The 23389-nt window shown below is 51.8% G+C and overlaps 1 protein-coding gene and 1 pseudogene across 10 annotated transcripts in view; both read right to left on the reverse strand.

Moving 5' to 3' along the window:
* PCSK6 (proprotein convertase subtilisin/kexin type 6) overlaps nucleotides 1–23389 on the reverse strand; it is a 187454-nt gene that overhangs the window by 54126 nt on the left and 109939 nt on the right. For all 10 annotated transcript variants that reach the window (XM_089906643.1, XM_089906644.1, XM_089906645.1 and 7 more), the window contains exons 9-12: nucleotides 20174–20274; nucleotides 16096–16199; nucleotides 14218–14335; nucleotides 2825–3013 (exon numbers count right to left, since the gene is read on the reverse strand). In XM_089906643.1, coding sequence (XP_089762769.1) covers nucleotides 2825–3013; nucleotides 14218–14335; nucleotides 16096–16199; nucleotides 20174–20274 — 512 coding nt within the window. The remainder of the gene's footprint in view (nucleotides 1–2824; nucleotides 3014–14217; nucleotides 14336–16095; nucleotides 16200–20173; nucleotides 20275–23389) is intronic.
* On the reverse strand, nucleotides 433–589 carry LOC115803926 (U2 spliceosomal RNA; annotated as a pseudogene).

Consider the following 23389-nt stretch of genomic DNA (forward strand, 5'->3'; position numbering starts at 1 on the left):
TCCTGTTGGACCTTCGGCCCCGGTCCATTTTCTCACGCTTGGTTCAGGTAGAAACAGGGAGCAACTCATGGACACCCTCCCTCTCCAGCACCCAGGGCCCCTCAGTCTCTGCAGAAGGAACAATTCTGGACTCTTCCTTCACAGCCTAATTTTCTATCTCTATTTTGGAATAACAATTTTTTAATGTAGAGGCTCTTTACTGTTCATCAGAAATTCAGATATATGTTTTGTGTGATGTCAGATTCAATTCCCAATTGGGGGTTCTCCAAATAGCTGTTGTACAAAAATGTTCATCAAGGAAATGCGCTTTGCGTGGAGAACAGTGCGGGGAGGGGAAAACCTCTACTTTCTTCTAAGAAACCACAAAGGTCAAGGCTGATCTTCACACACGATGCCAGACTGAATCTAGGGCACTGGGGACAGAACAAAGACAAGCTCTTTCAAGGGCTGAGGTACTTAAGATGTCAGCTTACTCGGAGCAAAAAACACCTGGAAACCCGAAAAAAGCTTCTGAATTAAGCAAGATGTGAAATAAAGTAGAAGGTAATCGATCCTACACTTGATCTTAGCCAAAAGGCCGAGAAGCGACTGGATCCTAAAACACAAATTCTTGGTATAATCACACAAACTGCCTTGGAAAAAACCAAATTCCCAAGACTCAGATGACAGCCCAGTGGCTGCGGACGGGTTGAGCATGCTTGATGGCGCTGGCTCAGCGTGGCCCAGGGAGCAGGCAGCTGTGAACCAGGTGAGGTCAGCAGCGCCCGCTCTCTCATCCCAGGGGCCCCAACCCTGGGCCTGAGCAGAGGAATGGAGGTTAGGGAGGGATGAACACAGAGCCGGGTGCTGGAAGGTTCCTGCTGATGGGTAGGCAGGTGTAAGCAGGATGGGAGCACAACCAGCCCCTGAGCCAGGGACCAGGCCAGCATTTCCACCTGTATCATCACATCCATTTCTTGTAATACTCTTAACTGTGAGGGAGGGGTCACAGGACGTTTCCAGAGTTGAGGAGTGGTGGCCAGCTCCCAGGTGCCCCGCTGGGAGGTGAAGGGGCAGGTTGTGAGCTCAGGCCTCTGGGCTCCAGAGCCCACGCCAGCCCTTCCTGGTCACTGCGGCCCCCACCGCAAGCCTCCCCGTGCTCAAGGTCAATGCAGGCCACCATTTGGAGTCTGCACCCAGCTCCTGCCTCAGATTCAAGGGTTGTCAACTTGGATGCCTCTAGGCATCTGGCCTGGAGCAAACGGGGGTCCAGCGAGGTGACCTCATGATAGCCTGGGCACGAGCGGCCCATACCTGGCCTCAGTGCTGGTGCAAGGACAGGGCCCTGCGGTGCTCTAGTGAGTATTTGCCCTGGAACGTGAGCCCAGTATTGGACAGCTTCCAATTTTTCAAGAAACACTAGAAACTTGGACTTTTAAAGGCAATCTCTAGAAGTTCTGATTAATAACAACAACTCTGGTTGCAAAATAGTACAAAGCTGTAGCTTGCCAGCCGGCACCCTCAAAATACTCGTGCCCATGGTGGTATCCCACGTGCAGAGGGTGGCCTGGGCCTACCTTCAGAGGGGAGATGCCACCTGTCACTCTTGTGCTATGAGGGGGGAGCCCAGCAGGGGCCAAGCTTGGTGCCCAAGCCCTGGGAGCTGATGAAGCCAGGGTCTGGTCCCTGGGTGTGTCCAGCGCACTGAGGACAAGCCCACGGCTGGGCCCACAGTCTCCTGCCACAGAGAGACGGGCTGCTGGGGAGGCAGGGGGCGTGCCCAGGAGGACACAGCATACTCCCCTCTCTCTGATGGAGGCCGACTGCCTCTCTCTGTGTCATGCAGAGCAGCTGGGGACAGAGGGGCATCAAGAAAAAGGGCCCCTCTCCTGCCTGGTCCTGTCTGGAGGCTGTCACTCACCCCCATTTCTGAATCCTGCAGCCCCAACAAAGGGCTGCAGTCCTGGGCAGGGGACCCAAATGAGGCCAGGGGGCCCAGGTGCAGCACGCAGGCAGCGGGGGCTGCGGTCCAGCGGGCAGGGCAGTCTCAGTGTGCATCCTGAGGGGTACTGGGCACGACTGCCAGTTCCGTTTTTCAAGAGAAGCGGGAAATGCTGATTTGCCCGTGAAACCTTTTTTCTCCCTCTGCCTCGTAGCTGGAAGGAGCCGGAAAAGGAGGCCCAGGACCCTCTAGCCTCCCCCGAGCTCCCGATACCCCTTCACTCCGATGACCCGCAAGTCACATAAACGCAGCAAAGCGCTTCTTCTTGTCTCAAAGTCTGTCGAAGAAATGACTCCACAGCCTTGCACAAACCGGGCACCACAAACTATGCACCGGGCTCCAAGAGTTCAGAGCCTCCCTCTCAGAGCATCTGCTCCACAGAGACCATCCTAGTGCATGGGCAAGACCTCCGCAGAGAGAAGCCTCCCAACACCTGTGCGTCTGTCTCCCTCAGAGCCTCCTGCCCGTGCAGGCTCTACCCCAGGACACAAAACAGTGCTCCTCTGACACATGTTCTCACTTAAAATGCAGAATGAATACGATAAAAATGATCTCCAATGACCTCAGCAATGAAGCCAGAGCCAGAATTCCATGCATTTCTCCACTAAGCAATGAAACAACCACAAACCTTTGTCACTACTTACTGCCTGAAATGGAGAGTTCCCCAGGGCAGCTTTGAAGGGCAGGTTACAGAAGGCTATTTTTTCAGGTTTGTTGGGTCTACGTGTGTCTTCAAGAGGCAGAAACAGCTAGACCCCCAATGGGCCAGGTGCCTTACAGGGCCATGTGACCTTGAGGTGAGCCCGGCTCCCGCCCCGGCCCCCCAGGCCGGCCTAGATTTACCTCTTCGCCAAAAGCTGAGACTTGGTCCCTGAGGGAGAAATCAAGTGGATCTGCAGGTCTCCTCGGCGTGGGTGGGAGATGGTGATGCGGGCCACCACGTGCTCCAGGTAGCTCACACGCTGGTCCGAGTGGTCGGCACAGGCGGTGGTCAGGGCGCTGGTCCTCAGCGTCTGCACCACGGGGATGCTCCTGGTGGAGGAGGGAGGAGCTTAGTACTTGGCACCTGAAGCCCTCAGTCGCGCACGAGGGGGATGGATCCAGGCCTCCCAGCCGCAGCCCCTTGGTCTCACACTCAGAAGTGCCTGTCAGGGTTACATCACCTGCCCAGAAGAGGTTTATCATTCTGGAATTCGCTTAGAGACATTTTTTTTTTTTTTTTTGCTTAGAGACATTTAAAGAATGTCTTCTTGTGCAGACTCAGCTAACGTACCCATGGATCCGCCCCCTCGGTGCTCTAACCCTTTGGCCAGCTCATCTCCTCAACGCCTGGGGTCTGCAAGGCTTTAAAACCCCAGCACTTCTGTCTCAAAGACTGGCCTTGAAGATAGAAGTCGTGATGCTGAATGATAACAGCAAACATTTCTGGAGTTGGCTGCGTGCCGGACACCAGCCCCTGTTGCGAGAATTCACGAGGACCGACCCTTTTGATCCAGAGAGAGATCGAGGACCGTGCCCAAGGTCACAGAGCTACTAAGAGGCAGAGCTGGGGTTTGAGGCTCTGAGTCCCCAGAGATGCCCAGCTTGTGTGGACCCACACTCGTGTTCAAGAAACTAGGAAAGAGGAGACAGACAAGGGACCCAGGGCCAGACCTGGCCTCTTGTGCTGAATGCACTGGTCGAGGCCACAGTGACTGGACAGGAGATGGTCTGCTCAGGACCGTCTGCTTGAAGGCTGGGGGCCCCTTCCTCCCCCGCCCCGTGAAGGGAGTGGATGACAGTTCTCTGTACAAAGTCAGGGGAGCTTTATCATCTGGGGTGGAATCTGAGGACAGGCACCAAGCCCCAGTCATTGAGGACTCAGTTCCACCAGGACTTTCTCACGTGCTCCCCAGACGGAGCAGACAAGCCCGTAGACGCTGCTGCAGAGCCCCCGCCGGGCCACCCTCGGAGTCTGCACCACCGCGGCCCACCCTAATGGTCTATAAACTGAACAAAGGCCACCCTCTGCCCAGCAGCACAGGAATAATTCCCCACCGCTTGGCCAGCGCTCTGTGTATTATGGGGAGCGCTTTTCCCATCATGCCTGACTTCCCTCTGGGGCAGCGTGGGCTCACTATCTCAGGAATTACGTCGCTCGTTCGACTGGGCCCGAGTCATAGAAAACGATCAAAACACTTGTAAACAGTGATGTAATTCCCTCAGAGACTCTCTAAATATTTGAAAACATGATTTGCATACACCCTAAATTGACTTAGAGATGCTGATTTCTTCCATTGCCTTCTCCCAAGTTTCACTGCCTGTGTTTACAGGTCAGTGGGCCCCCCGCTGCGGGAGACTCAGAGCAGAAAAGAAAGCTCTGGAGAGTTCCAGCCCCACCGGGCACTCATGTATCTCCAGGTAAACTATTCCCGGCCCTCTTGCACTAAGAAGGCAGCGTGGGTGCTGGGGGGAGGGGACCCCTCCGTGTGAAGACTCACTAAACAACCCCATGCTCTCCTGGGCTGAAGAGCAAGATGGGGGTGAAACAGAAACGAAAGTCATAATGGGGCTTCCCTGATGGTGCAGTGGTTGAGAGTCCGCCTGCCGATGCAGGGGACACGGGTTCGTGCCCCGCTCCGGGAAGATCCCACGTGCCGTGGAGCGGCTGGGCCTGTGAGCCATGGCCGCTGAGCCTGGGCGTCCAGAGCCCATGCTCCGCAGCGGGAGAGGCCACAACAGTGAGAGTCCCGTGTACCGCAAAAAAAAAAAAAAAAAAAAAAAAAAAAAAGTCATAATGAAGTTTTAAACTCTGTATCTACCCCCACTCCCAACCATTTGCCAATTAGGATGTGGAGCAATCACCCTGCTCTAGAAACAGACATGGGATCCCAGCCAGGAAACCTTAATCCTAGGGATGAGGTTCAGGCATTCAGAGAATAGGAGCAGGAGAAAAAAAAGGGCAGCCCGACCCCCCTCACAGCCGCCTCCCTGGGCCCAGCCCTGGTGTGGACATCTAGAGGAAAGCGCAGTTCAGGGCATGTGACATCTTCAACAAGATTGTCAAAGCCTCTTGCAATCTGCTGTTTTTACTCTGGCTCAGGTACCCCAGCTGCCAGGCCCCTGAGGTCACAAAGGCTGGCCAGTCTGACGCACAGAAGCTGCAAGGTTTAGGTTAAACAATGCACAGAAACACAAACACAGATAAGTTGTACTTTAATCACCAAAACTGATTTAGAGAGATCTTAAAGGTCCCAAGATAACCGAAAATGTTCCTCTGCTACTAAACTCCGAAATTGTTGTCTGTGCACAAAGCCATCTTCCCAGGACCTAGGGGAACCGAGCAGTAAAAGGTCCTGTAAGACCTCCCTCCAGACCCAGTGATATTCAAGCTCTGGGGGCTGCCCTCCTTAGAAGAGGGCTCTGGGGAGAGAGACGTGGCACTTCCTGCTGAGCCACACGTCAGACTTAATTATGGACCCTCCAGATGTTCCTTCATCCTAAGGGCCCTCAGCAGCTCCCTTCTCCTGAGGGGGGAGGGCTACCAGCCCACAGGCTTCATAGTAACTTCCCGGTACCTCCCTCCAATATTCTCTAGTACATAATACCATCTAATTGCTTGAAAATGCATAGAAACAAGTTCGCAGTTTACTAAATTCAAGGCGCTCACAACGCTTAGAATCTTATGGCATCAGTGACATTCAGAGCCAGAGGCAGAAACGTTTTCTAGTAAATCAAGTGGCTGGGAAAAGCAGGAGAAGGTGGGCCATGGGCAGAAGCTCTCTCCCTCCCCGCGTCTTTCTGCTCAAGCTGGGAAGCCACTACAGGTCAGCACAGGCAGACCTCCTTTCACTGCACTTCGCTTAATTGCGTTCTGTACAAATTGAAGGTCTACAGCAACGCTGCGACAAGCAAGTCTGTCGGCGACACTTTTCCAAAAGCATTCGCTCACTTACTGTCACGTTTTGGTAATTCTCACAATACTTCAAACACTTCAGTATTATTATTAAAAGTTCTGGTGGTCTGTGATGAGTGATCTTTGATGTTACTATTGCAAAAAGATTATGACTCACAGAAGGCTCAGATCATGGTGAGCCTTTTTTGGCGATCAAGTATCTTCTATTAAGGTATGTACATTGTCTTTTTAAACATAATGCTGTTGCACACTTAACAGACTACGGCACATTGGAAACGTAACTTTTATATGCACTGGGAAACCAAAAAATTCATGTGACTTGTTTTATTACAGTGGTCTGGTACTGAACCAACAATATCTCCAAGGTCTGCCTGTATTCCTCACTCCCACCTTGAAGACCTCTCCCAGCTCAGCTGCAAGGCCAGACCTGTGCCTTGGCCCCGAGCATCCCCAGGGTGACGCCACCTTTCCACGCAGAGGGCTGGGGCCAAGCGGGCAGTGCTCAGTTCCTCCCCCGACAGTCCTGAGGTCACGTGGAGCTGGAGACCCAGCAGAACCAGAAAGCAGCAGTGTCCTTCCCCCTGTGGTATTTGGTATCTGTCTGGGGGAGAAGAGGCTGCTGCAGAGCCAAGGACCATGACAACGGAGGGTCATCCATGAAGGTCAACCAGGAAATCCCTGCACCGACCTTCTAAAGGGTCATGATTGGATGGAGAGGGGTTAAGGCACAGGCTTATTAGACTTAGGAAGGCAACATGGCCTGTGGGATGGCCTGGGGCCATCTGTATGGGGACAGCAAGGAGGTTCTGAGTCACTTCCTGGGTCTATGTTCCAGGATGACCGTTTTGGGAAGGAGGGTCATGAGAGTCTGAGGCAGAGATTCTGTGACTTTCTTACTCAGGTTAGTCCACATTTAGGATTTTCCTTAGATGAAATTACTTTTGATTATCAAACCATAGACAATCATTTAGGCTGCAAATAAAATTGAGCTTAAGAAAGAAAAGAGGCTAATCCAGTATATTAATTTAGACAGGGCTGCCCGTGATTAATTGGGCTATAAGGTGTTTTAAACACACAATGTTTAAATTTATGGCACATATTTCTCTTCTATGCGAAATGAAGGGGCTAAATTAGCTGACTTTAAACATTCCTTCCAATTCTAAGTTTCAATCTGATGGGGGTGGGGGGAGACAATGAAATTACAGTCAATCCTCATTATCATGAGTCCATATTTGCAAGTTCACCTACTCACTAAAATTTATTTATAACTTCAAATCAATACTTGTGGTGCGTTTGTGGTCATTTGCAGAGAGAGAGGCAGAATATGTGAACTGCCCAGTGTGTGTGTTCCCAGCTGAGGTCAAACAAGCTCATACTATAAATGAATGTCCTTCTTCTGGTCTACCGACTGCCACGTTTTTCACATTTCTGTGTTTTCTGTTGGTGGTTTCCCTGTTTACAGTGGCCCCGAGCACAGTGCTGCAGTGCTGGCTAGCACCCTCAGCACAGGAAGGCACTGACGTGGCTTGTGGAGAAAACCCACGTGTTGGTTCAGGCATCATCCAGGCCTGAGCTACAGTGCCGCCGACCATGGCTCACTGTCAATGAGTCAACTATACACTTTAAAGTGTCTCTAGACAGAAACACATATAAAACAAGTTTCTGTAATGACCGGTTGACAAAAGTGTCGTGACCAGAGGCTCCCAGGAACGACGGTGCTGCACTCATGAAGTCAGCATTTGTGGTGACGTCATAGAACACAACTACGGTGAACCATGAGAATCATGGCGTCATTCAACTTCAACTGCTTGTCTTAGAAGTAGGGAGCGCTCACAGTATGGGGGAAACAGGTTTTTTCTTTTTTTTTGGTTAATTATTTATTTATTTTTGGCTGCGTTGGGTCTTCGTTGTTGTGCGTGGGCTTTCTCTAGTTGTGGCGAGCAGGGGCTACATTTTGTTGTGGTGCGTGGGCTTATCATTGAGGTGGCTAATCTTGTTGCAGGGCGCAGGCTCTAGGCGTGTGGGCTTCAGTAGTTGTGGCACGCAGGCTCAGTAGTTGTGGCGCACGAGCTTAGTTGCTCCGTGGCACGTGGGATCATCGTGGACCAGGGCTCGAACCTGTGTCCCCTGCATTGGCAGGTGGATTCTTAAACACTGCGCCACCAGGGAAGCCTGGGGAAACAGGTTTGCATCAAAAAATAAGCTAAGGGGACTTCCCTGGTGGTCCAGTGATTAAGACTTCACCTTCCAACGCAAGGGGTGCAGGTTTGATCCCTGGTCAGGGAGCTAAGCTGCCTTGCGCCCAAAAAACCAAAACATAAGACAGAAGCAATATTGCAACAAACTCAATAAAGATTTTTTTAAAATGGTCCACATCAAAAAGTCTTAAAAAAAAAAAAAAGCTAAGGAGGACAAGGGCTGCAGGAAAACAGTTAACTAAAGGGATATGAGGAGACAGAACAAAGGTCGAGGGCCTCGGTACAGTCACCCCCAGCACAGGACTGCAGAGTACCCCTTGAGTTTCCTCAAGGCACCCAGGCCCATGTAGGATGCCGTGATGGAGGAAGCCAGGAGCAGCGGCCTCATACAGTAGCCGGCGGGCACGGATCAGATGCCCTGGAGAGGGGCTGGGAGGGCAGGGAACCTGCACAGTACAGAGCAGGAAAGAGGGGCTTCTAGCTGCCTGAAGAGCCGTGAGCCCCAGTTGTGTGCCACAGCCCCCCTGCAGAGCCCTGGAGTCGGGCCGGCATGGGTCCAGCCACACAGGTGCTCTGGGCCAGCCCAGCTGACCTGCTGCACGACTGACACCACGGCCCGGCCCCTTGGGTGGTGGCAGCTGACTGAGACTGCAGGAGCCTGCAGGTAGCCAAGGCCAAGGTGCCTTCCCGTCTCAGAGCCAGTATGCCCCGCAGCTGGGATGCAGAGGGATGGAGAGAACGTGTCCTGGGGGACGTGGTTCCATCCTGCCTGAGCTCCTGGGATGCGCTCCTGCCCAGAGGGACACGTTTCCCTGTCTTTCCTCCTGAGTAGAAGGACCAGGCCACCTTAGTGTGACCTTCAGAGAACGGTGTTCATTGGCATTAAGTGCAGGCGTCCTGGTGAGGACTGTGGCCACACCTGCCAGTTCTGCGTGAGGTCGTGTGGGTTCTGAGCCAGGGGCCTGGGTGTCCGTGGGTGTCCGTGGTCACAACGAAGAGCACTGACACCCCTCTACCCTCGCCCGCCCCTCGGCCCTAACGGGGCTGTCCTCCCCTGGGGTACATCCTGTTCAGGGACACGGTCCCCACGGCCATGACCCGAGGAGTCACAGGGCCACCCCCTCTCTGCAGATCCTGCCCAGGACCCAGCCTGTGCTCAGACATGAGCACGGCACCCACTGTGCCCTGGGGGACCACTCAGGCCCTGCTGGTGTCCCTCAGCTGGCCTGCTCTGTCCGGCACCACCCCCCACCCTAGAGTCAGGCTCAGGCCAAGAGGAGCAGAAAGGCCAGCACAGCAGGAGAGAAGCTGTGATGGGCGGGGGCTGGGGGCTGCCATCACAGACCCGTCGGGGGAAGCTGTGCTCGTTCCCTTCTGAAGGAAGGCCATGCGGACACCCCTAGTCTGGATGCTGTACATTTAGGGACTGGGGGTGGGGGATTTAGCCCGTCTCTGTCGGGATCCCCCGCCTGAGAGACAGTAAGAAGTCCCTGGGGTCGTGGAGAAGGTCAGGGAGCCACCAGGAGAGACGGGCCTGCAGGGGTGGGCACGGCGAGGAACGAGAGGGGCCAGGCCCCCCCACTCCGAGGCGCTGCCAGATCTCCCTGGGCCATCTCTTTACAGCCTGTCACCCACCCCACCCCGGAACAGCCCCCCGCCCCACGGGACAGGCTGTGGTGTCTGACCCACCTCTCAGGCACCCATGGGGAAAGCACAGCCTATGCAGCTTTCAGTGAGCGCTGAGGGTCGGTGCAGCAGGAGGGGAAATCCCTTGAACTCGCCGGGCACTTCTGCGATAGAGAACGGCTTGTTACGGGCCTTACAGATGACACCCGTGAAAATATGCGCTGAGCCCGAGTCTCTGCTGTGACATTCAAACACACGTGGAAGACATTCTTGCCTGGTCTTGGGCACAGATGGTTTTAAATCTCCTCAGAACTTTTGTCAATCGCAGGAGGGTAAATAGGATCATGACCAGTGCCATCTGCCTGTGCAGAATTATTTGAAAGTCTGTGGGTGTCAGATAGAGAAGGATAAAATGAACACTTTTATAGCCTTTCTGAAAAAGTGAAGAAGAAAATCAAGCTTAGTATAATTCCCGTGAATGAAAACGAGGCCCAGCTTTTAAGTATCTTATTTGACTCGCAGGATTTTCTAGCCGGCACTTCCCTTGCATCTTTAAAAACCCAGGCTACAGCGAAACAGTCCATGACATCCATGTCTCCTAACTTCGCGCTGGAAAGACAGCCAGAGTCCTCTAAAGCAAAGAGGACTTACGTACTTGTCTTCAGCTTCAGCAGGTTTGGAAGATCACCATCCTGACAGCCCGTGGTTTAGTGTGGCTTGTCTTTTATTAAAGAACTCACCCACCACACAAAATATACGTCAAAACTAAAAGCTCTGAATATTTAGGTTTATCTACAGAGCAGACCATCTATTTCTAGATGTTCAAGAATTAACTGTGCACTAACCACATGCTGTTTACTTTTCTGGTATTTCATTAAACCAGACTGCATGTGATGTCATTTTATAACAACGCTGCTTGTAAATACGTAGGTGAATGTGATGGATGGCAATTATCAGGCCCTTACTGTGAGCCGGGCATTGTTCTGAGCACTCCGTGTATATTCACTCATTCAAAACCCCCAACCAGGGTGTGAGGTTTGGGAGCTGTTTTACATCCCCACGTCATAGACGAAGAAACTGAGGCTCAAAGGAGTTAAGAAGGATGTCAGTGCTCTTCATTCCTGCCCTGCACGTGACCATGGACACCCAGGCCCCCTGGCTCAGACGTCACCGCAGAACTGGCAGGTGTGGCCACAGTCCTTGCCAGGACGCCTGCACTTAATAGCAAGGAACACTATTCTCTGAAGGTCACAGTAGGGTGGCCTGGTCCTTATACTCAGGAGGGAAGACAGGGAAACGTGTCCCATGGGTACATGGGTCCACACAGGGCGGCCAAAGAGGCCCCCTCCCGCCTTCCTCCCTCCCTCTCTCTGTGCTCTTCTCCACAGGAAGCACTGAAGCCAAGTCTGGGACATTCACGGCATCCTAAGATTCCACAATGAGAAGGAAAAACCAGAAAGAGGCCAAGACAGTGGACAGCCGTCTTCGGGGACCCCCAGATCAAGAAACATCTGCAGAGAGGGAGCAGGGAGAGGCAGAGGGAGAAGCAGGCACGCGGGTAGACTTCCTTTTCATCTTTAAGCTAAATGGTCCCAGCAGCTTAGGCAAAGCTACACAAGAACCCTGATGAAGGAAACCAGCCATAAGCACTGGGGGTGCTCAGCAGCTCTGGCTCAAGCGACCCTGGCAGGCAGGCTGCAGCTCTGCCGGGAGATGAGGCTGTCAGGGCTAAACACGTATCTGCCTTCCACGTGGGAGCACTTGGCTGTCTGTCTCTCTCTCTGCCCTTATGTCCTTGGGAACAAGTGAATGTGCAGTTGAGGTCTGGGACAGCAGATTGGCTGAATATTCCAGAGAGTCTGAAACTGCTAAACGTAAAGATGATTTCCCTTAGAAACAGCAGTGCGATTCTTCCCGTCTGCTGGAATTTGCGGGGACCTTTCCTCAAAGGACAGGAACAATGTCACACTGTGTAGTATGGCTGCGCCCCTCAACCCATGCTGTCTAGACTCCGTGTACCAGCACTTAAAAAACAAAATAAAATAAAAATAAAAACAACCCTTCGCCACCTAGGCACCACTCTCCCATCTTAAAACTATTTCTGGCAGTAGAAGAATGCTTCATTCAGGAGCTGCCCCAACGGGGAGGCCAGTGGAAAGGAAGGGCTGCAGCCTGGACGCGGCAGGGCAGAGGGCAGCCTCGCGGGTGGGACCCAGCCCCCGAGTCCAGCACCACCTAACCTGGAGCTTGAGTGCCTGTGTGCCAGGGGTCTTCCAAATAACCAAGCAAAAGAATGCAAAAGTCCTCTTAATCTCAGAAAACCTTCCACTTTCTCCTGAGTTTGACAGTCTAAGGCTCCCCAGAGAAAATGATGCTTTCAAATGTCAAGGCTGAGACTCGCCTGCTGGCCTACCAGCTCCTCAGGCCTTGGAGGGATAAGCCGGCAGTCAGTCTTCACAATTAGCAGCAGGAGGGAAATGCAATTTTTCAAAAGATCCTTCTGTGGCTATTCATCCAACAAATACTTTCTGAATTCCTACTGTATGCAAGGCATCAGCAAGAAACACTTTCCTCAACATTTTATAGCAGAAGGGCATATTATAAGAGGTAGATGCCTTTAAGGAAGGGGCGATCTCAAAGAGAATGATCTATCTTTGTTGATAAAGCAAGAATCCCTTTTAATCACCCCATCATTTCTTTTTTTTCTCAAACACACATTTTCCAAAGGTAATAAACAGTTATAGAGAGAAAGAAATGCATTCCATTCTTCATCGGATTTTAAAGCCTAGAGTAACACCATTCTGAAAAGGATACAATGGACAGCGGCAACAGCAGAATTCAGGAGAGTAATCCGATCTCCTCTCCTAATGGAATAGGATTCTTGCTATTTTATATACTTTACAGTTGATTTTTTTGGCCATGCGACGCAGCATGCGGGATGTTAATTCCCCAACCAGGGATTGAACTTGTGCCCCCTGCAGTGGAAGCGCGGAGTCCTAACCACTGGACTGCCAGGGAATTCCGTACAGATTTTTTTTAAAACTACCATATGACCCAGCAATCCCACTACTGGGCATATACCCTGAGAAAACCATAATTCAAAAAGACTCATGTACCACAATGCTCACTGTAGCACTATTTACAGTAGCCAGGACATGGAAACAGCCTAAGTGTCCACTGACAGATGAATGGATAAAGAAGACATGGCACATATATACAATGGAATATTACTCAGCCATAAAAAGAAATGAAATCGAATTATCTGTAGTGAGGTGGATGAACCTAAAGTCTGTCATACAAAGTGAAGTAAGTTAGAAAGAGAAAAACAAATACTATATGCTAACACATATATATGGATCCCCCCCCCCCGCCAAAAAAAAAAGGTTCTGATGAACCTAGGGGCAGGACAGGAATAAAGACACAGACATAGAGAATGGACTTGAGGGCTTCCCTGGTGGCGCAGTGGTTGAGAGTCCGCCTGCCGATGCAGGGGACGTGGGTTCGTGCCCCGGTCCGGGAAGATCCCACATGCCGTGGAGCGGCTGGGCCCGTGAGCCATGGCCACTGAGCCTGCGCCCCATAACGGGAGAGGCCACAACAGTGAGAGGCCCGCGTACCGCAAAAAAAAAAAAAAAAGAATGGACTTGAGGACACAGGGAGGGGGAAGGGTAAGCTAGGACGAAGTGAGAGAGAGTGGCATGGACATATATACACTACCAAATATTAAACAGATAGCTAGTGGGAAGCAGCCGCATAGCACAGGGAGATCAGCTCGGTGCTTTGTGACCACCTGGAGGGGTGGGAGGGAGACGCAAGAGGGAGGGGTAGGGGGATATATGTATACATGTAGCTGATTCACTTTGCTCTACAGCAGAAACTAACACACCACTGTAAAGCAATTATACTCCAGTGAAGATGTTAAAAAAAAAAAATCCCAGTGTTTACACCTTAAGCTTATCTGAGTCCAGATAAAAGCGACACCGCGCTGCTGTGCACTCTGGATACTAAACCCTCTCCTGCCACAGAGAAGAAGCCGGGGCTGCCACCCTGGTCCAGGACCAATGGGGTCTCACTGCGGACTCTCGGGGCCGGTGGAGCTGCCAGAGCTACGGCTCCAGCCTCTAGGAGGCCGCTTGGTGCTGCTGCCCATCGCCCCCAGCCAGCAGGGCAGCTCCCAGGTCTGGGTGGCTCTGCTAAACATTATGGCTAAGAAGTTCCAATCCTAGGCTGGGGTTCAGGCTGAGGGATGGACGCCTCAGAATGGAGCAATTGACAAAAGGGGAAACTACAATGACAGCAAAAGGCCTCAAAACAGTACTGGATTAAGAATCGATTCCTTTCCCTGCTTCACAATCCACAGGGAAAAATGCAGACGTGTTTACAGACGCACTGCACGCACCCACACACGCATGTCCTCACCGATGTGCACAGGAATGCGTGTGTGAACACCCGTCTCCCCCATTCCCGAAATACCTTCCAGCAGAGTCCAAAGGACACACCGGAAGAGCCGGGCTCACCTGGGCCTCTTGTCTGTGACAGCGACACAGCTGTGCTGCAGGGGCACCGCAGTCCACTTCTTGGCCTCCATGACGAGGGCGTCCGCGTCTACCAAGCCAAATCCATAGAGGTGGCTAACTGAAAAGACAGGGCCTTCAGACCCAGCTCCCCACTGCCACCACCGTCCGGGGACAGGCCACCTGTGTCCCTCCAGGGCTGCAGGGCCCCTGCCAGCACCTGAGAGCCCCGGGCCACAGCACCCGTCCTTCTGAGGACACTCCCAGCTGCTTTACTCTCCCAACTCTTTCAGGTCAGGAGTGAGGGCCAGAAAATACATCCCATTTTGGTGCAAAATAAAGGAAGTGTTGAGGGAGCCTAGTACTTTCTTTTTGTAAGATGAGGGCGAGTTTCTTTATATTAAAGGGACTTCCTGGGCTTCCCTGGTGGTGCAGTGGTTGGGAGTCCGCCTGTCGATACAGGGGACACGGGTTCGTGCCCCGTTCCGGGAGGATCCCACATGCCGCGGAGCGGCTGGGCCGGTGAGCCATGGCCGCTGAGCCTGCGCGTCCGGAGCCTGTGCTCCGCAGCGGGAGAGGCCACAGCAGGGAGAGGCCCGCCTACCGCAAAAAAAAAAAAAAAAAAAGGGACTTCCTGGCATCTGCGCTCCCCGAATTTTGAACCGGACATGAAAAGCAAAACATGCGACACCTTAGTTCACGCAACCACGACGTGCAATAAGCACAATGAAACAAGGCTCTGCTCATCTCTTCTGCCATTTGCTCTCCCTGCTGAATTTCTAGGGCATTCAGGGAGAGCAGCATCACCCAGCACACAGGCTGGCCCAAGCTGGTGTTTAATCTGGCCAACGCAGGAGAGTTTCAGAGTTGAATTTAAGAGGCAAGGTCAAGAACCAGATACAATCTCTTTTCCTATTTAATTAGGCCAAAATTGAAATGTAGGTCAGCTCTTGTTGCAGCACACCACTACCACAAACATTCCTGCAAGACAAGGCTGCATCAGGCCTAATCAATGGCCTCCTTATTAAAAGGAATGTCCCTCGGAACTTAGGGCAACAATGCTTGACCTGCATTTTTCAAAGAGTAGTATCAGGCTTGGTGTCGAAATAGCTGGACCTGAGCTAAAGAAAAGGAAAAAACGTCCTCCCTAACATACCATGGCTGAATGTAAATCTTTTTCAAGTATCTCTGGTAAGAAGCAAGACAAACAAAGCCAGTGGCACAGTCCTATAATAACCTGCTCAAGAGGCTCCAAATATCTGGGTTACAAGCCTGGACTGTGGGTTGATTTCATGGTACCTGGGTCTGTCCCAGGCTATAATGGGGATAGAGCCCTTTTAAAACACAAGGGCTTGCTGACAGAACTTTGGTAGTTGGAAAGTAACTTATATAACTATCTCAATGTCCTCCTTGTACAGGTGAGGAAACTGAGGGATAGTTTCAAAATTGTAGAGCTACCCAGGGCTAAGAATGCAAGTTGTCCTTAGGTGGCACGTAAGCAAACATCATTTATCTTAATAATTATGGATTTGTTTTAATGTGCATTAGAAAAAACATAACTACACATCAAACCCATGATTAACTAGATGTAATAGAGTTTCCTTTTAAAATATACTTCGTGTAAAAAAAAAAAAACAGGCAAGCCCATTTAAAGAGAACCATGAACTCAATACTGGTACAGGTGGCCCCTGACGTGGCAGAAGTCGTGAGGTTTAGCAAGCCCAGAACTTGAGTGACCTTATTTAACTACTGGATTTCTACTTTTCATTCTCGTGACACATAATTAATGTTATTTGGGGGTTCTTTTTGAGAAATTCATGTCCCCGCCCATACAGGCTCCAGGAGGTCATGACCCACCCAGCCCCAGAGTCTTGGCCGCACCTTTATGACCAGCACCGTTCACCTTCCAGTCGTTTGCTTTGAGGTGGGCCGGCCTGGACGTCTTCACCAGCAGGTGCTGGACGTCCCTCCAGGTCAGCTGGCTGCTGCAATGACACAAGGACAGACGGCTGTACTCATGTGGGTCTGTAAGGTGGCCACAAGGCCCATCAGAGGTGGGGCGTTGGGAGCCAGCCTCGTGCCTGGACTTGAGGAAGGCTCTGCAGGCTCCCCTCCTTGTCAAGGGTCAACGTCACAACCTCCTTGTAAAGAACGGTTTCTAGTCATCAAACCCTGAGATAAGATAGTACAATGGGTGACCAAAAACCCACAGTGTTAAAGCCTAGCCTTGCTACCACGATCCACCTGAGTCTGTATGAGGCTCTATGGCAAACTCTGGCCCCGGGGAGAGGGCAGCCTTAAGTATCAGCACGTGTTGGGAGAATCTGGACTAGTCTTTACCCGTGAGTGAGCATTCCGTGGGCCGGGGCACGCCCAGCCATCACCTACTCAGACCCCATGTCCAGGACCACTGCCCACACACTAGAATTTGAGATTTTAGTAATTCTACATTAACAATATATTCATTTTGGTGCAGAGTAGAAACATTTCATTAAAAGAACACTTGCCCACGATTAAAAATGCAGAGATGAGATATCTTGGACACTAAGATACATTTGCTTGCCTTTTCAACACTCCTCAAAACAGGATCCACCTGACAACGATGCTCTCAGAACCCTGCTCTGTCCACAGTGTTAGGACCGCATCACAGGCAGGAATGGGAGCTCCCTGGGGACTTCCATGGCGGTCCAGTGGTTAAGACTCTGTGCTTCCACTGCAGGGGGCATGGGTTCGATCCTTGGCTGGGGAACTAAGATCCTGCAAGCCACACAGCACAGCCAAAAAAAAAAAGAGCGGGAGCTCCCTGGACGTGGCCTTTGCCACCTCTTCTTAAAGAGCACCTTTCCTGGCCAGTTCTCACAGGCACCTTTCCAACTGCCCACTCTTTGTGTGTGCGTCTGTAAACACACGTAGCATAAAATGTGCCATCTCAACTGTTTTTAAGCGTACAGTTCAGCGCCATTAAACACATTCACCACACCATGCAGCCGTCACCACCATGCGTCTCCAGGACGTGATCATCTTAACCCACTGAACCTCTGCCCCCATCAAACACTCACTCCCCATCCCTCCCCCAGGCCCCTGGCCAGGCCATCCTCCTTTCTGTCTCTATGGATTTGATGACTCCAGGTGCCTCACAGAAGTGGAGTCCCAAGGTATCTGTCCTTCTGTGACTGGCTTAGTTCACTCAGCATAATGTCCTCCAGGTTCGTCCACGTTGCTGCAGGGGTCAGAAGCTCCTTCCTTCTCAAGGCCGAATGACGTCCCATAGACCACATTCATCTATCGATGGACATCTGGGCTGCTTCCACCTTCTGCTATTGTGAGTCATGCTGCTGTGAACCTGGCTGTATAAATAGCTCTTCGAGTCTCTGCTCTCAGTCCTTTTGGGTGCACGCTCACAAGTGGAATTGTTAAATTATATGGTAATTCTGTTTCATTTCTTGAGGAGCCATCACAGTGTTTTTCACAGCAGCTGACTATTTTACTTTCCCAACAAATGCTTTGCCTGCTTTAGTACTAGAAGCTCACCTGTGGCTTGAGTCCTGGGGGGCCTGTGTACTCCTCCCTCCCTGGGGTCTCCCGCTCTCTGGGCTCTAGCCCTGGCTTCCCCTGATTTCTCCACCACGTTCTTGACACTGTGCTGGTCCCCGGCCAGTCAGTGGCCTCCTGGCTGCCTATCCCAACTGTTCCCATCAGTACAGTTTCCAGACCTTTTCTTGGCACAAGCTGACTTGCTATCCTCCCCTTATCCACTGCCCTCCTGAGGACCACAGCCAGCCTCACTGTTAGAGGAGGATCTGAGGCCCCGAGTGGCCCACGGCCTTGCCCTCTGGTGGAGAGGTGCACGCACAGGCTTTGGATTCCAGGCGGCAGGTGTGCCTGCCGCTCTTTCCCCTGCTTGGCCGGGCTCGTCACCCCTCACATCCGCAGGGTCCACCCAGGATGGAGAAAGCCAGCCCCCCAGGAGCTCAGCACAGATGCCAGGAAGCCTGGGCTTCAGAGCTGACACAGAAAGGGTTTAGAAAGGGAGGATGTGAGAAACCATCTTACTAGGAGAAACTCCATTTCATTTTTGATGGTAGTAATGAAATCACATATATAGTTGTATGAAAACATGTCTAAGAAATGGTGTTTAAAATGTTTTTTTAAATGAAGAAGGGATTGCTAGGCCTTGGGGGTGGTTCTCACACATAAGGCTCTTCCTTCATCCTTGTCACATGCTGCCCGCAGGCCTCCTGCACCCCCGAGAGCTTCTCCCCTCAGGTGACCTGGCTTTGCCCGGCCTCCTTCCACAGCAAAATTGCTGCACACGTGAGCAGCTGTCCAGATACTACCCGGGCCTCCAAAGCCCCTCAGCTGAGGCCGGCAGTGCCCCTGGTTACACCAAGTTCCTTCCTGGACCAACCCTATGTGTTTAAATGCTCTAAGTGGACGCTGTTTCCAAGGACGTGTGTTTGACCTACCACCTGTAAAATTCTGAGGATGAGCTAAAATGATGAGGCAGTGATCGGGGAATTCATGAGTCCACAGGCCAAGTTTAATGGGACAATCCGGCACAAAGCGGGGTCTGTTTTCTATTTAGTTTCAACTAACAAAACTCCTTCCATGTTTCCAATAAGGAAGGAAAGAAAATATAAAACAACCAATCACCAAGTATGTGAAAGCAACTTCCCCCACAAGCAAGTATTTAGCATTTTTTAAATGAGCCTCAGGACACAGAAGCTATCATTTTGGCCTGAAAATCAAAGATATTTAGCTCTTTCTTTGTGAAATGGGTAGCATTTGAGTTTTACGCTCTTTCGCCTGATGCAAAGCAACGAGCAAACATACATAATGAGAAGGATTGCAGCAACCCAAATATAAGTGCTGAATCATTTAAAATCTCACCTGCGGCAAATGACTCCTTCAAAGGGCTGGGTTGTTCTGAGCCAGTTTTGATATTTAAACTAAAATCTGTTTTTGATCCCATGACTGTATCTGTAGTAGGCTCTCTTTTTCTGAACCATCCACCCATTGACAACTCTAGGGTTTTTATTCAGCTTAAAGCAGATAAATCATCACCACCGTATTGTCAACTTATGAACTAAAGTTGACAAAGGACAGCTGTATCAGCCTAAAGTGTGGTCTGGGGGTGCGGTGCAGGCTTGGGGCACGCCCCCCCGCCCCGGCTCCCTGTGCTCCTATGAAGGGCAGGAGACTGTGAGCTTGAAAACGGGAGAGAAGGGAAGAAGCCACTCGTGCCCGTTAAGGAGTAATCCTGACGTGAACCTGGAGGACACTATGCTGAGTGAAGTGAGCCAGACACAGAAGGACAAACACTGTGTGATCCCACAAATTTGAAGTCCGAGAGGAGTCAGGTTCATAAAGACAGAAACTAGAACGGTGGTTGGCAGGAGCTGGGTGAGGGGGAAATGGGGAGTGTTATGGGCTGCATTGCGCGTCCCTTCCCCAAAATCACACGTCGAGGCCCTGATCCCCAGGACCTCAGACGTGACTGCATTTGGAGATGGGCATCTGTAATTAAGGTGAAATGGGGTCATTAGGGTGGGCCCTGATCCAACATGACTGGTGTCCTTATAGAAGGATCTAAACACACACACACAGAGGCCACGTTAGGACACGGGGAGAAGGTGACCACTGACACGTCAAGGAGAGAGGCCTCAGAGGGAAACAGCCTTGCCGACACCGCGATCTTAGACCTCTAGCCTCCAGAACTGTGAGATCGTATGTTTCTGTTGTTTAAGCCCCAGCAGACCACACAGGAAGCTATCTGATGGGTACAGGGCTTCCGTCTGGGCAGATGGCTGGCGGCAACGGTCACTCAACAGTGAATGTGCTTAACGAGCGTCACCCTTAAAATGGTGTGTAAAACATAAATTTTACGTTATGTGTATTTTACCACAATAAAAACTTTTTTTAAAAAAAGGAAAAGGAGGGAAGGTAGGTGGGAACTTACTTTGCTTCCAGCGCCAAGGCGATGATGCCGGCCACCATGGGGGCTGAAACAGAGGTCCCGGTGTGGCCATCGGTGCAGCGCTGGCGCAGATCCGTGGTCACCTGGGCGGGGGCAGCAAGCAGCCGGGTCAGAGGCTGCTCAGGACACTGCCCCTGGGCAGGCGTGACCTTGGCCCCAGGGATGGAAGAGGTGCTATGCAGACACACCTCGGCAACGGAGGTTTCTGCGTGTCTGGCACCCCCTGCAGCAACACGGTGATGGCGGGGTAGGAACAGGGGGTCAAGGCCACAGCCCCCCACCACTGCAGATGCAGCCCGAGACTCAACAGAGAGACAGAATGAAACAGAGGGGCCTCCACGGCAAGACCCCCTGCCAGGGCCCCCATCAACAACCCCCAAGTCACTCCAGACTTCAGAGCAGGGAAACACGTGCTGGTGTCGTCTGGCCCAGAGAACATCTCTGCCATGAGCCAGAGATCGGCCACTGGTCAGAGAAGGTCACAGAGCACTCTCTCCACCAGGACGTCCTCCCAGGTAGCTGACAGTGTCCCAGAGCACCCAGTTCTGTCTGCAGCAGGAGCTACACCTGTGTCCCTCGGTGACGGGGGTGGACACTGATTCTGGGCCTCACCACAGTCCAGCCTGACTGCACCTTCCCTTTGAACTGAAACGGAGAAGCATGCGTGGGTACAGCTGGGAGACGCCTGTTGTGCTGGACGGGACACTGGCCTTAGTGTGACTCCCATGCATTTTGCAGGTGGAACTAAGGCTGCTAACCAGCTGAACTTAAATCGGGGACGTAATTACAGGGCCCTTAAAAGTCTGTCAGAGAGATGAGGCTTAGGAGGGACCTGACCCTCCCTGCTGGCTTTGAAGAGGGCGCTGGGGGGACAAAAGCCAGGAACATGGGTGGCCCGCAGAAGCTGGGAACAGCCCTCAGCAGCCAGCCCACACGGAAACAGGAGCTCAGTCCTATAACCACCAGGAACTAAGTTCTGTGAACACCCTGGATGAACAATGAATGGATTCTCCCTCCAGCCTCTGGAAAGGAATGCAGCCCGGCCAACACCTGGACATCAGCCTCGTGAGACCCAGTGGAGGCTGCAGCACTTCTGGCCCACAGAGCTGTGAGATGACACAGCTGTGCTGTTCCAGCTGCGAAGTTTGGGACAATCTGTTAATGACAGCAATAGGAGACTAATATACCCACCAATTGTAAGCCTCCAGCAACCCATCTGCAAAACCCTTGAGAACGAATTTCCCCCGTGGTAACAGTCCAGATCCTCTTCCAAACACAGCATTTTCCTTCCTCATGATTCAGCTGGGCCGACCGTCACCAGTGAGAGGGATCCAGCCCATGTCACACACACAGAGGAAGATTCAACAGGGATGCTGGTGGAGACCAGCCTCCTCCCCCCTCCTAGTTCAGCAGGACCTTGACATTGGGGAGGGCAAGGGAGCAGGGATGAGGATGCAACCTCTCTGACCCCAGGATCTTCATCTGCAAAGGGGCTTAATGCCAAGTCCTTCACGGGGCTCCTGTGAAAGCACAGCTGGCACCTGGCACATACTTGTACTCAGTCAAAGGTGGCCAGTGAGGGAAAGTGAGATTGTGTGGGCAGGACACCAAGCTCCCAAGAGCAGGTAAGGCCCGTGGCTGGCTCTCCAGCCTCAGAGAAAGGGGCATGAGCAGAGGGGCCTCCCCACAGGGAGGGGACGGCTGAACCAAGGTGGGCAGCCCCTTCCTGAAACTCTACATCCTGCTTGGTACTTAGCTGTGTTCACTGAATGAATGAATGAGGGAGAGATGCCGCTTTAGGTGCAACTTATTTGATCACAAGCCCTGTCTCAGCACCGGGCAATCCCTCGCAGGTCGGCACTCGCTGGATTGTAGCAACGGAAGAGGACGAGGGGCCCGAGCTCCAATTTCCATGGACACCTGCCTGAACGTGCAGACGCGAGCTGCCCACCATCCAGGGAAGGGGCTCACCCCCTGGCAGGGTCTCTAAGGGACTAAGGGACTCAGAGCAAACACCCGGCCTTGTTGAGTTGGGGGAAAAAACCAAAACCAAAACCAAAACCACCTGCCACCCATACTCCCAGGGACGAGCACCCGGACAGCATCTGCAATGGACCGTGATTTTCTCTTTCACCCTCTGCCCAGCGACACCCTTCTTACCATACATTAGGGCTCAGAGAATGTTTTTTTAAAAAGAAAAAGAAATTAAGGCATTTTGTAGCTAAGGCGTGTGCCCACGCATGCACACGTACACGCTTGCAGATGCCGTGTGATTAATTAAGCAAATAAAGCTGCAAGCCCTGCTCCCAGGGATGGGGAATGGCATCCACCCAGCACAGAGTCCCCGGCACACAGCACCTCCCTGCCCCCTCCAGCCAAGGCCTCTGTCAGGTTCTGCTTAATGAGACTCCAGCAAGTCCGTGTTCAAATGAGCTAGATTCCTAAATGACAGGACACCATTCAGAATCTCAGCCCCATCCCAGGGGTGCACAGTCCAGTAGAAAAGGAACATAAATTAATACCTTCGTGAAACAGCCCGGGCTGCTGCCAGGCTGGCGGTGGGAGGATAGCGGCTGACCTTCCCACTGGTGCAGAGCAAATCAGGGAACGGGAAGCCTGCACGCTCCCGCAGAAAAATGTAAAAATATGCCTGCAAGTAATGTCTAAAGATGTGGCCAGGCAACAGGAGAAATGAAAAGATGCCAGTGAGCTTTCAGGTTAAACCAGTTGGCCAGCTCCACGGTCTCCTTTTTTTAAAGGTCTAAAAACCATCTTAAAGACTGTGCATTTGAATTCTGCATTGATTTCAACTTGAAACCCTCCCCTCTTACATTTTTTCAAAGTAGGAAAGCACGTAGGGAAGGAACAAGCACAAACTTCACCCATCGCTAAACTAAAAGCTACTTTCTAAAAGATAAACCGCACTTATGTTCATTGAAGTGAGCATAACCGACAGAACCACTCTCAACCTGAAGTGTCTGGAAAAGTCCTTTTGTGAGGAAGGGAACACCTAGGACACCCGGATTTCTAAACTGTTTCCGTATAGAAGCAAGACTTTCTCACTCTGTTTTGCACGTTGAAACTGAACTGGCCAGTTGGATCCCAAGCAATGTGACCACAGAACATAGAAAGCTAAAAAAAGACACCATGCTGAGAATACACCCCGTTCTTAAAGGCTATTTTTAGATTCCTAGAGAC

Source organism: Delphinapterus leucas, chromosome 2, assembly GCF_059928025.1.
Source record: "Delphinapterus leucas isolate spDelLeu-1000000601 "Yukka" chromosome 2, BTC_Dleu_Yukka2, whole genome shotgun sequence".
NCBI classification, from domain to species: Eukaryota; Metazoa; Chordata; class Mammalia; order Artiodactyla; family Monodontidae; genus Delphinapterus; species Delphinapterus leucas.